The following is a 12,974-nucleotide window of genomic DNA, read 5'->3' on the forward strand; positions in this document are numbered from 1 at the left end:
GTTATTAGCTGAATCACATGGTGTTACTATCAGCAAACATACTTTAATTTGTTGGGATCCGTTTTTGAGTGCGCGGTCCTGCGCCATATGCTTCCAGGTAACAAGAAAGCGACCTCATTCACGTATATTTTTGATTGGCAGAGCTAACTCAAAATTTTGAGAAAAGTAACTCGAAATTTCGAGTTATATTTCTCGAAATTTTGAGATAATAACTCGAAATTTCGAGTTATGGATACTAGCTTTTTTTTTTTTTAGTGGCGGAAACGGGCTTCCATACTATCATGGGGTGCCATCTAAGACAGTAGAAAGCAAGGGACTGTCAAAAAACATATGATGCATTGTCAGTGGTGGACAACTCCAGGCCTCGAGGGCCAGTATCCTGCAGGTTTTAGATATCACCCTGTGTCAACACACCTGAATCACCTGATTAGTTCATTACCAGGCCTCCAGAGAACTTCAAGACCTGTTGAGGAGGTAATTTAGCCATTTGAATCAGCTGTCTTGGATCAAGGACACATCTAGAGAATGCCAATGGTAGCTAGCAACCTAGCTAATTGTAGCATTTTTCTTTAATGTTAGTTATATCTTGTAGAGTCTTCTTCATTGTAGGATGAACTATTTTAATGTTCTCTTTTGAATCTAAGAGGAGTTGAAAATGTTAGCCAAATACAGCAGCTAGCTTGACTACTACAGTCGGCTAATGTGGTTATTGTGTATGCTAATCCTGCAACAGTACTACAAGAATGTGTACTAGCGTCTGGAAAGAAACCACAATAGTAACTAACTTTGCTTTTTATACCACTTACAGTTAAATGAATAGCTCACATTTTGGGAAATATCTTAAGAGTTAAAGATGTCATGTATCCCAGACAGCTTAGTGTTCCCCCAACCCCCGAAAAAACAGATAAAATCTATTGTTTTAATGAAACACAACATCTTCATTTCTTAATAAGTGACCTTTATTTTCATTACTGATAACCTGACAATTATTTTCATGACTAATCGATCAGCAGTTTTTTCAACATAATATCAACACAGAAAAATGGCTGTCAAAAGACTGAGGTATTTTTTTTTCCTTTTGCCTTACTACAGTTGACCAAATATTTACCATCATACATGAGAAAGAAAGAGTAAAATCTTCACACTGGGAAAGCAAAAACTGGCAAAGGTTTTGCATTTTTGCATAAAAAGGAGAAAACAAATATTTTATTATCAAATTATTTGCCACTTAGCCATCCCCCACATTGGGCCAGCTACAGGTGGTCACCTCTCGACAAGAAATATTTCCCAAAATATCAGACTAGTCCATCAAATCACAGAATGCTGAGCTACAAATGAAATCAGATTAAAAACCCAAACTAGATAAGGGAATTCAGATTTTGTTTCTTTTGTCAATTGGTGATTGGCTCCAGTGGGAGATAAGTAAAAGGAAGGTATCCATTCTAACAAAAGGATCAACAATTAAGGTAGCAGATGAAGGAAATGTGAGCCATATTAAAAACAAAGTTGGGATCACTTCATGGTTATAGAGCACAAAAGACTCAATAGTTGATCTCATTGTTGCAAATGTACCAAATGTACAAACACAACGAAGAGGAAGAAACAAGCTGTGGAAACACATTCATATGTCTAGATCTGCTGGTTGCATTCATAACACAAAGAAACTGTCAAAGAGGCCAAAAATAAAAATAAAAGTGGAAGTCAAGAGTAAAATATTTAGCTGCAGGCCTTAGTAAAACTATCTCAAACTCTTTGGCATGTACAATCAGCAAAATTTACATGTTATGATTTCACTCATTTCTCAACAATATAAAAATTGAAATAGAAAAACAAAATGTATCAAATTTCACGTGTCCTACAGATTTTTTATGTTACAATAAAATGTTAACATCAAAGGGTTTTTTTTGTTGCATTTTGTTATTTTTGCCAAAAAGGTTACACATCAATGCTACAAAAATCTAAGTCTTTATTTTTGTCTTGATTTTTGTACAACACATCCTTTCTGTACAGGATAATCTTTTTTTGTCTTCTTTATTTCCTATTACAACACTCATACATCCTAATTACACACAGATCCCAAGCAGAAAAATAATTGTTTAGGTACCATTTTTATGGGAGACTGGGGTTTTATTTTTATTGTCTTTGAGCCCCTTAATTTCATCATCACATAAAGTCATTTAGCTCTGCCTCCAAGGCGGCGGCCATCTCATCTTCCTCCGAGTTACTGCCTTCTTCCTCGTTAGAGTCTTTGGAAGATTCATCGACAAACTTCTCCTCTTCTTTCTTGTCTTCTGTGTTGTTGCTGTCGACATTATCTTCCTCCTTATCTTCCTCGTGCTTACGTTTCTGGCCCCTAAAGAAATGACACAGGATTATTTATGAGAACTTATAAAGCCTGATATTTATGAGATCCTGGGGAATATTTTCAGTTCGCACTATTAAAACATTCAATAAGATTTAAAGGTGCTTAATTTTGTTAAGTTTGTCAGAACAATGCTAGTATTTTACCTATTTCCTGCCTTTGTTCTAGGCTAGTTAGCTGTGAGCTGTGGCTTCATACTTTGCAAAAACACATGAAAGCGATGTCACTTAGCAAAAAAAGAGCATTTAATTAAAAAAAAAAACAACAACTTTGAAACATGAACGGAAAAAGTGCCTGCTTTTAAATGCTTAGCCGACTATCCAAATAATCTTTAGTTTCAGTCCTATTTTGAATATAGTCATCTCTTCCAAGATGAAAATGACAGCTGGATAAACAGATTTAATCTCTTTCAACATGTTCAAAACATGAAAGAATGACATTCTCCCATCTATTAAACTGCTAGGATCTTCTCAGTCCCCATATCGCACCTATTCCCCTCTACAGCAGATTATGGACTAATTTCTTGGACATCATGAATAACCATCACCCTAGTTTACATTAATCTGCATATCTTCATACCAAAATGAGCCTAATGAGTATGTGCAGATTAATGTATCAATTAATAAATGTCACATTTGCTACTATGGGTAGTCCACCCCACGACAAATGCTATGATTTGCTCGTGATACCAGTCCTCATTTAGCCCGATAATCTGTTTTTAGTCTACAAATCTCACACCCATCACTAGACAGTTGTTAAATTCATATATCTTATGCACAGCCTTGTCAATAGAAACTAAAACATACAGTGAATCCACCTTAAATGTTCTATACTGATGGTATATTTGAAGCATCTGAGTAGGTATTGTTGAAGCTGGAGGAAAGCACACATAGCTGAAGAATTCTTTGATATTACTGTGAACATGCCATCCCTCTTTTCACTCCACTCCAGTTTCTCCATGGCATCCTCAGTAGAATGGCTTATTAGCATGATGCTAATGAGGTGTGTAGGTGTTTTGTATGGTCATTGAGAAGGTCTGACACCGGCTCTGACAAGAGGACCCATCTCATTAGACCGCACTGTGTCAGACAGCCTCGCTAGCCTCCCACGGCAGTGGGGATCTGCCTTTGTGTTCATTAAAGGTCAGATGTCGGCTTACATCTGTGGAGAGGTTTCGTGACATGACGGTTTACAGCGGACCCCTGCAGACGGTGTCTGTGAGCAAAAGGGCTGCGCTTGTGTTACAACAAACGAGCTCAGAACCCCTGAACTAACAAGAAGTTTAATCTCCAGAGCCAGAAGTTGGAACCTCAGCGGTGAGAGGGTAATGTGAGGCTGAGCTGTGAGGGCAAGAGTGGATATGAGGAACTAATTATTATTTATCTGGAGACAACGGAGAAGAAAAGCCAATCCATCAATGTACTGTATCACGCTGCCTGAGCACGCCCATCACGCTATATGGGCCCGTTTATCAGGATGTGTGTATCACATGAATATTTCCATACCCACATCCTACCATTCTTTCCAAATATTAACAATGGGGACAGCAGGGGGCGGGAGGGGAATGGCTTCCCCCATTGCTTTCTGCTCTGCATCATTACATCCAATCTAAATCCTCAGCTATTAATCCAACCACCCACAGACACACACGCTACTTACTCCCACGAAACTCATTCAAGTCACCTCCCAAGCAGGCTTCAGCAGCTATCCATTTTAAAAAATCTTTTTCACCTTCTGTTAAATGACATGGCTACAAAGGGAGAAGCTGCCGTTCACTAGTTTATTTACTAGTTAGTAACAGGCTGCAGAATAAGCCATCTACAGCTTCTTTCTTTCATTTAGATATTAAACGGTCATAGCTGAGGGTGTACAGTCCTGGTGCATGTACACCCTCTCTCTGCTCTGGATCAGGATGTAATAGAAATAAGCTAGTCCTTATTAGATATCAGCAATAACCTTAAAGAAGCTGCTGCCTGCTATGCATAGGTTATATGACCATTTCCAAACAAATCCACAGTTAAAGATTATTCACGCATATAAAACGTTCAAGACATTTGCCAGTTTTCCCAGGAGTGGACGTCCCAGCAAGTTTCTCCCCCACAGTCAGATCATTCAAAGCATGGGAAGCGCTACTAAACGACACCTGTGGTGGGGGGTGCTGGTGTCAGCGGAGCAGTCAAAAAACGGCAACAGAGTTCATTTTTATTGGGTTCACTGGTCTGATTCAAGTTTTGTAGGAGAGGACAGCAAAAAATGAAAAAGTTCAGAAGCAGTAGGTAGTCTTCTACCCAACAGACTGTATATAAAAAGTCAAGACACCATAACAATGGCTGATCTCGATTTTAAAGCCTTAAGCACTTAGACCATGACCATCTTATTGTTTGAAAACAGGTATGTTGAGCCAGGAGAGGATCTGAAGATGAAATAGAAGAAACTGAACAGATGAAATGAGCAAATGAGACTGCAGAGTCATCAGCAAACAGTTCATAGAGCAGAGGAGCCAAAGGTCATTCACCTGTAGACTCTTTACAATGAAACTTCTTTTTGCAAATACAAAATTTGCCCCCTGCTGGCCATCATACAGAATGCAGGTTTAAGGCCCCGACCTCTAGGTTCACTGGGTTTCACTTTTATTCAGTCAGCACATTCACCAAGAGACATGCATGCTGTGGACTTTGTGCACAACTGGGGGTTTGTGTATATGGATACTGAGCAACATGGACATAAATATTTATTATTAGCCTTCAAGCGGGAGTAGAAATTGATTTATAAATAAAGTATAGGGTTGTCAACAAAACAAAACAGACTCTTTTTATTTTTGTTTTGATGGCTATACAAGATGACCAAACTGAAAAACCCCAACCCCCAAACAACAACAAAAAAAAAACAAAAACACGAGGGATTAAAGCTGGAAGTGTTCACAATCTGCATATCATATTATTTTTAATAAGAAATGTCAAAATTACTTGCAGCTGCCAGTGCTACGCCTCGGTCTCCTAGTAGATATACCTATGGTATGAATTTGAAAATCCTACCTGACAATTTTGTTTAGTTATTGCATTCACAAGACTTTTAAAACACTTGATCTCTGATCTTGGAGTCAAAGTCACTGGGATTTAAACTTGTGTGAGATTTTTAATAGCAGATACATGTGTGCCATGAATGTGACAATCTTGCATCACCTTGCTGGAAAGTTACTGTATTCACAAACTTGGGTATCTATGCTGCCAGGGGGTGATGACAGTACCCTATCAGTCTTTTTGAATGATAAAACTATACAGAAGCTCAAAAATATGATGGATTTATGATCTAATCCAGCTTGCTTCATGTAACACTCACAGAGTTTAGACACATTCGTTACATGGAGTACTATAAAGCAATCATTACTAACTCACGTATGCAAAGCCCTGAGGGGTTTTGGTGAATGTGCTCCTCAGACTCTCAGTAAAGTCCAATATTTCACTCTCTCTTAAATGAACACAGTTCCATCGTTTTAAATGGCTCCACAGGAAACCCTAGAGCTGAGTCAGATACTAAAGGGGAGGAAACAAACCAAATGGGGACAGATGAAAGTGAAAAAGGCAGCCTGCTCCCTAGACAAAATAAAAAGATAAGACTGCTCGGTAATATAAAGCTTCCTCATTATTTTCAGTTGTATAACTGATACAGTGCAAGTGTTGAGATAATAGGATCTCTTAATGCACTTCTTTCATTTAAATTTCCTCATTACTGGATCTCTTATTGGCCAGTAAATTTGACGCTGTAGCTGTGAAGGCCAATCTGCCATAAAAACTTCAGGAGGAAGTTGCTAACAATGTACTTTAAAGTGTTAGCGAGGTACTTTTGACTTCTTTTTCAGCATGAGAGGATTTACCACTGTACACAAATGCTGGCTTGTCAAATAGCTGCAAATTATCAACAGCTAAATGAATTGGGCCCTAAGCCCAGAGAGTGTGCTTGAAATCAAACTGCTGTTGATAGCACAAGAAGTAGAATGGGGCTGACCTTCCAGGTGGTAATCCGCAGGCACAGTTCCTGCTAGTTATGAAAAAGAACTCAATTTTGTGTATCTAGCACCAGCTCACAACAACAGTCAGGGTGCTTTAGATCAGCGGTCCCCAACCCATGGACCGGTACCGGTCCGTGAGTCGTTTGGTACCGGGCCGCGAGAGTTGAGGCTTGGGTGTATGGTTTTCAGCGGTATTTTTGATCGTTTTTATTGTTAACTCAGTTTCCCTGGGTCTTTTCCCTTGTGTTATGAATAAATCTTCTTTTTTTGGTACCGGTACTGGTTTGATTTTAGTTGTATTTATTCGCAACACCTTAAAGGCCAGTCTGTGAAAATAGTGTCGGTCCATGGCGCAAAAGGTTGGGGACCGCTACTTTAGATGTTAAGGTAGAAACCCTACAACACTGGAGCATTTGGCGATTTGGGACAATGAACTCCCTTTAAAGCCAAAGCACCAGACTCAGGCAGGAACAGTCATCAGTTGTGACTGGCTGGTGGAACAAGAAGAAAGAGCCAATAAAAAAACAGAACACAAGGAAACCATGGAAACCAGAGCAAAACACCACGTCCACTAGCACCTGATCCAGCTGTAATTAAGTTTTACCAAAAAGGACAATTTGAAGCCTAGTCTTAGAGGATGTCCGAGTCCTGAACCCCAACAGAAGCTTATTCCCCAGGAGAGAGTAAATAAAGTCAAACACAATTCTGAAGCCAATGAAGAGAAGCCAGTTGGGCTGGTATTACCCAAATGATAAAAGGCATTGCTAAAGATTTATTATATTATATTATATAAGAGGATTAAAGATATATCCCAGTAAAAACCAATGTAAAAAAGCATGTGGTTGTACAATGTGTTTCTGAGAACTATGCAACTGTTTGGAATTCTCACATTCATGCCTTCCAGATGGTTTTGGAAATTAAAATGATATTGTGTTCCTCAAAAAAATACCAGAAACGTCAGTTATGAGGGTGCAAAAGGCGATAACACGCCTGTTATTAGAGACACAGATGTTCCGGTCATTACTCTGAGGTTTTATTATGTGTGTGTACTATGGGAGTATAATTGCATGAGGACATACTACAGAGCGCCTGCTAGCGAACAAATAGCCTGCAGCTACAAAGCCTAAACACATCATTAGAGCCACCAGTGATACAAAATAACAAATAAAAGTTAGGAGAAATGCATCTGCCCCAAGTTGACATACATTTTTATAAAACTGCGTGCTTCAATCCAGGCAGCACGAATGGTGCCCAGGGGAGCATTCAAAGGAGCTGCACTGGGAATGACTTCACAGAAAGGGCACGGTAACCATCCCGCTGATAGAAAAGTAAGCTCTTATTTAAGGCCGGGGCGCCGAACACCACCCAAGGCATCCTGATCTAGGACTGTTGAGGAGACGCAGTGAGAAATCACTTCAAACACTTCTGACAGCTCTGCTAACAGCAAGGAGGAAGGAAGGGTTGGTTGGAGGGGAAAGATGGAGCAGAAAGGCAAATGGAGCAAATGCAGTGGGGAAGAGGAGGAAACAGAACACAGAAGACATAAGAGGGAGGTAATGAACTGAATAATGAACTAAACTTTGAGGGGCTCAGACCAAATCTTGTTGATTTCTTGGGGGGTTGATTTCTTACTTTCTACAGTTTGTTAAGCCAATTCCAAGATAACTTTTTCAAAACAGAGGATGGAAATCAAAATCAGATTTCCTTTCACACTTCATCCAACACTCTTTCTATCCATAACGGCCGTTTTGGCACAATGTCAACTACTCCCAATGTATTTAGCCAGCTAGAATTTATTTTTAACCATAATCCATATCATTTACAGCGGATATGTCAAGCACAGATGCTTACACAGATACATGCATGTATTCAGAAGCTCCATATGCAGAGAAATGATAAGCAGTCTATTTAAAATGACTGTTTTTCTGCTGACTTTATCTTCTCAGTGTATGAGGGAAGCTTGTCAGTTTTGCTTAGCTATGCTTCAAACACAATAGGGGCTTTCAGCAGCGTTCAAACCAAACAACAGACACAATGACAGTTAAACAACAAACAGTCACACAAGTCCCTTTTTGAAGCCACATGCTTTTAAGCCCCACTTTTCAACAAAGCTCACTTTCTGCACTGTTCTGTTCAGTAAGGTCAGGAGAAAAGTCAAGACGAAGACACTCAATTCATAACAAAGTACAACAGTAGTTGCCTCAAGGTGCTTTATACTGTAAGATGAAGAACCTACAATAATACAGAGAAACCCCAACTATCAAACAACCACCTATGGGCAAGCACTTGGCGTGAGTGGGAAGGAAAAACTCCCTTTTAACAGGAAGAAACCTGAGGAACCAGGCTCAGGGAGGGGCGGGCATTTGCCGCGACTGGTTGGAGGTGAGGGGAACCAGACAGGACCAAAGCCGTGGAAGAGAACCACAGATTAACAATAACATTAACAATTAAATACTGCTTGTGTAGTTAAAATCCATTTGAAACCATTACACTAGCAAAAACCTGCCCTGCTGTGCTTTTTCAAATTCTACACTCTGTATTTTGTGGTGACTCAAACAAATTACAATATAATTATTTTACCGGCCAACCATTTTGACAAAATCTGCACGTCTTGCAGATCCCAAAACAGAAAAGCTTGTGGCAGGAAAACTGCAATACCAAAATGAATGTACGGCACATCTTGTGGATAGCGGCATCTTCAAATTTGCAAAACAAACCCCTAGATGAACTGCTGTTAACATAGGTAGTGTTAATCATTTAAAGATATAACTGGTACAGCCTTCCTATAGTTTTTAGTTTTTCTCTACTTTTCCTCTAAGACCTTTTTCTCCTTTAAAACAGTTCACCAGACGATAGGCATCTCCAAGCCAAGGCTGTGACAAAGGTGTGACGCAGCATGTCAACTGTGTGATTCCCTGTCAGTATCATTTATATCTTCCCCTGTCACCAATGTCTACATCAAACCACCCCCATCTCTGGCTAAGCCACAGGCTGCAGAATCACATTAAAGCCCCCCGGCATCTTATCATATGACTTCTGTTTTTTTTTTTAATTTCATTTCTGAGCGCTTACTTGTAGCATTAGCTTTGACAAGGCAGCAGGGATCATTTCTCAGGAGTTTCAGATGGATTTGGACCAGGATATGTTAGTTTTTACCTAAAAACACACTAGGGGATTAGTGAAACATCAATACTGATGAAGGGAGAAGACTCTGGTTCAATACTGCAACAAAAAACATCCATTACATACCCCAAAATCTTTGAGATAGGGCAGAAAAGTCTTAAAACACCAACACTTTGGACTGGTTCCAACATTGCTTAATTCAATTTTAAGCTTGCAATGTCCCCACTCATAAAATATTTGAGCTGTGTCTTTGCTTTGGGGCTTTCCGTCTCTATACTCTACCAGAGCTGTGCTAACATCACTGTTGATCCTGCTATATCTCTTATGTTGTATCATCCCCTCCCCCTCCAAAAATAAAAATTAAAGACTGTTCGAGTTAGCGAACAGTGACAGGTGACACATGACTGCGAGGTTACAGGGATATTCAATATAGTTGAGTGAAAAATGGAATGAGTCTACTCAACGCAGAACTTTGCAGATGTGCTTCGGGTGGTACATAAACCTCTAATCCCAACAGTGTGATACCGAATAATCAATGGATATCGGGGAAAAGGGCACGCTTCACATCATTCCTTTGTTTCCTCTTTCTTCAGGGACTGAGTCAGCAGACTGAACATGCGAATGCTTAGTCCAGTCACTTGGAAAAGAGCAAAGTTAATATTTAATCTTTATACATGGGAGGTGCCAAGGGTCCAGTCACAACAAGAATAAGTGTGTCTGGTACAGAAAAGATGTCGGAGCTCATACAGAGAGTCTGAGGCAATTATGACGCTGATTTATGGCTTTAACACCGAGATCAGCTCCACTTGGACATGAAACAGAATTTAAACTACTTATCTAAGACCTGAAGTAAGAAAGGGCTTTTAATGTCTATAACACAGCAGCCTAAGTAAGGTTTACATTATTGAGCCTAATTAAAAACAAAGTATACTGGGAACTTCGTGTTCAGACAAAATCTAAGAGTGGTATTTATTTATTTTGAATATTTATATGAAGACTTTTATAATAAATCTACATTACAGCTTAAAAATCAGGACTATTTTTGATATTCCACAAACCCCCAACAACTTCAGTCCATGCTGTGGGTGGAGATTGCTAAGGACTTTCTCATCTCAAAGCATTTTTTTTCCTTAACAGACTAACTACCCCAGTGTTGGAATCTGGCTCCTGATGAGGTACTTTTTACACCACTATTGTTGGCAGTTGCCTACTGACTAACAGCTCGTCTAATTATCAATATTGAGCCCTAAGTAGAGACCATAATCATGGTCTTCAATCAGTGGTGATTACACCAGGACACTCTGTGTTTTCGCTAAGCTGTGAAAATCGGAAAAAGCTTTATCTTCAAATTTGTGACGTTTGCAGTAAGACGACATTAGCACAGTGTCAAAAAACCAAACAAACAGAGCTTCCTATTTTGTGCGCTTGCAGAGTGACAGCAAAGCAAATGCGGAGTCACCAGGCAGAATGTGAATGTGAATCAAGTTTTGTGAAAATGCAATGATGCAGAGTCACAGCGTTCAGTGAAATGCCAGTCGCTGGGATGGAAAATAATGAGTCTGTCCCAATGATGGCTTCATGCCATTTTGCACTGTGAGACAGTTCTATCTCACAGTACAAACCCAATCCCAGAAACGTTAGGGTGCTGGATAAAAGTAAATAAGAACAATGCAGTGACTTGCAAATTTCATAGGCCCATATTTTATTCAAAACAGAACATACAAAAGATAACACATTTAAGCTGAGACATTTTACTATTTTATGAAAAATATTATCTTATTTTGAATTTGATAAGAGCAACATGTTTACACAGGGCCATGTTTACCACTGGGTAGCATCACCTCTTCTTTACCAACAGTCCATAAACTTCTGGGAAGTGAGGAGACCAGCTGCTGGACTTTTGAGAGAGGGAACTTATCCCATTTTTGTCTGATATACAATTCAAGTGAATTTGAACTACATCTACAAAAAACATTGCCATTCCAGTCATGAATATCCAGGCCAGGGAGTTAAAGTCACCTTTGCTCTTTCCAAAGACCCTTAAAACAAACAGCTTAAAAAAGTGTTGCCTACAAAGCAGGTTTATTGTGGGTATAATGGCAATCATAACCTAAAGTAAAAGCAGGTCAGGGTGGCTGAACAAAGCTGCGACCCATACCCCCTTTTACATGAATCACTGTCTGTCCAATTTCCAACAGTTAGCAGATATTAAGTGGTGACTAACCCCTTAGCAGTCCTACAAATTTACAATTAGTCCCCTAAACCATCCAATGTACCGTGGGCGGTACGTCCGACTGCTAACAGGCTAAAGTACACGAGTGAAGCCTCAGGAGTTTTTCAAAATCCACTCCCCCCCCCCCACACACACACACACACACACACACACACACACACACACACACACACCCCCCACACACACACACACACCCACACCCCCCAAACATGTGTTGAGGACATGTAGCTTATGCATGACTGTATGGCTTATGATAAACAGTGGCTATTGACAGACCAACCTTTTCCTGAGATCCATCTCTCTACTTCAGATCAATGTGTAGTAAGATAATAAATAGAAAAACTGTGTGCGTCACCAGTTTGTAGGACAAAACTGGCTCAGATTACTTGCAGTTTCGGTTTTCCTTCTCGTGCATTTCTCCTTCCTCCCACTTTCCTATCTGTGAAAAGCCTGAATAAGCATTCCTTTTCCTCATGGTCTTCCGCCCCCTCTCGCACTGCTGAACTGTGTGCACAGGGATCACTACCCTGTTTTCCTTCTGCTTTGCTGAGGTTCGGCTTATTTACAAGAGACATGCAAGTTAAGGTGGACTGCTGCCGCCGTCTTTTAAACCCTGTGTCACTCATAATCCTTCTTTACTGCATGTGACAACTTCCAAAGCACCGTTGGGATTAAGGCTTGAGGTTTCAGTGTCAGACTAACAAGAAGGCTGTGTGTCAACTGACAAAATGTCCCATGGGATAGCTTGATCCATTCAGAGAGCCAAGACGAGGCCTAAAGCTCCAGTTGCTCACACACTTCAGTAACCACTACATAACTAAAATTTTCATTTTCAATTCACTATTGGTGTTACCATCAGAGAATACACATTTTTCCTAGCTACAAGTGGTTGCAGGTAGAGCAGGGCGATATGGCCAAAAATATTTATCACGATATATATTTGAAAATTTGCGATAACGATATAACTGACGATATAATTGATGCGAGACAAAATACAGTTGTATTTTGTAGCGCAAAAAGACAACCTTCCATTTATTTTCACTTAAACAAGAAGCTGGTTTTTATGTACATTAAAGCTTTATAAAAATGTAACAGTGCAAATGCAAATTCCTTGCTGAAAGTTTAACCAAAAGGCATTTCCAGTAGAAATGGGCTGACATATCCTGAGCATAACCATGTATAATATCCACTGAAGTTAAAAAGAGGTGCTTTGCAACATTAAACTGCAGTGTGCAGTATGCATTTTT

The 12,974-nt window shown here is 39.7% G+C and overlaps 1 protein-coding gene across 2 annotated transcripts in view; it reads right to left on the reverse strand.

Moving 5' to 3' along the window:
- Nucleotides 1-947: 947 nt before the first annotated feature.
- ctdp1 (CTD (carboxy-terminal domain, RNA polymerase II, polypeptide A) phosphatase, subunit 1) overlaps nt 948-12,974 on the reverse strand; it is a 97,896-nt gene continuing 85,869 nt past the window's right edge. For both annotated transcript variants that reach the window (XM_005745252.2, XM_005745251.2), the window contains exon 13: nt 948-2,353. In XM_005745252.2, the coding sequence (XP_005745309.1) occupies nt 2,164-2,353 (190 nt within the window). In that variant the 3' untranslated portion in view covers nt 948-2,163. The remainder of the gene's footprint in view (nt 2,354-12,974) is intronic.

This window comes from Pundamilia nyererei, unplaced genomic scaffold (assembly GCF_000239375.1).
Source record: "Pundamilia nyererei isolate P.nyererei 1_Seehausen unplaced genomic scaffold, PunNye1.0 scaffold00156, whole genome shotgun sequence".
NCBI classification, from domain to species: domain Eukaryota; kingdom Metazoa; phylum Chordata; class Actinopteri; order Cichliformes; family Cichlidae; genus Pundamilia; species Pundamilia nyererei.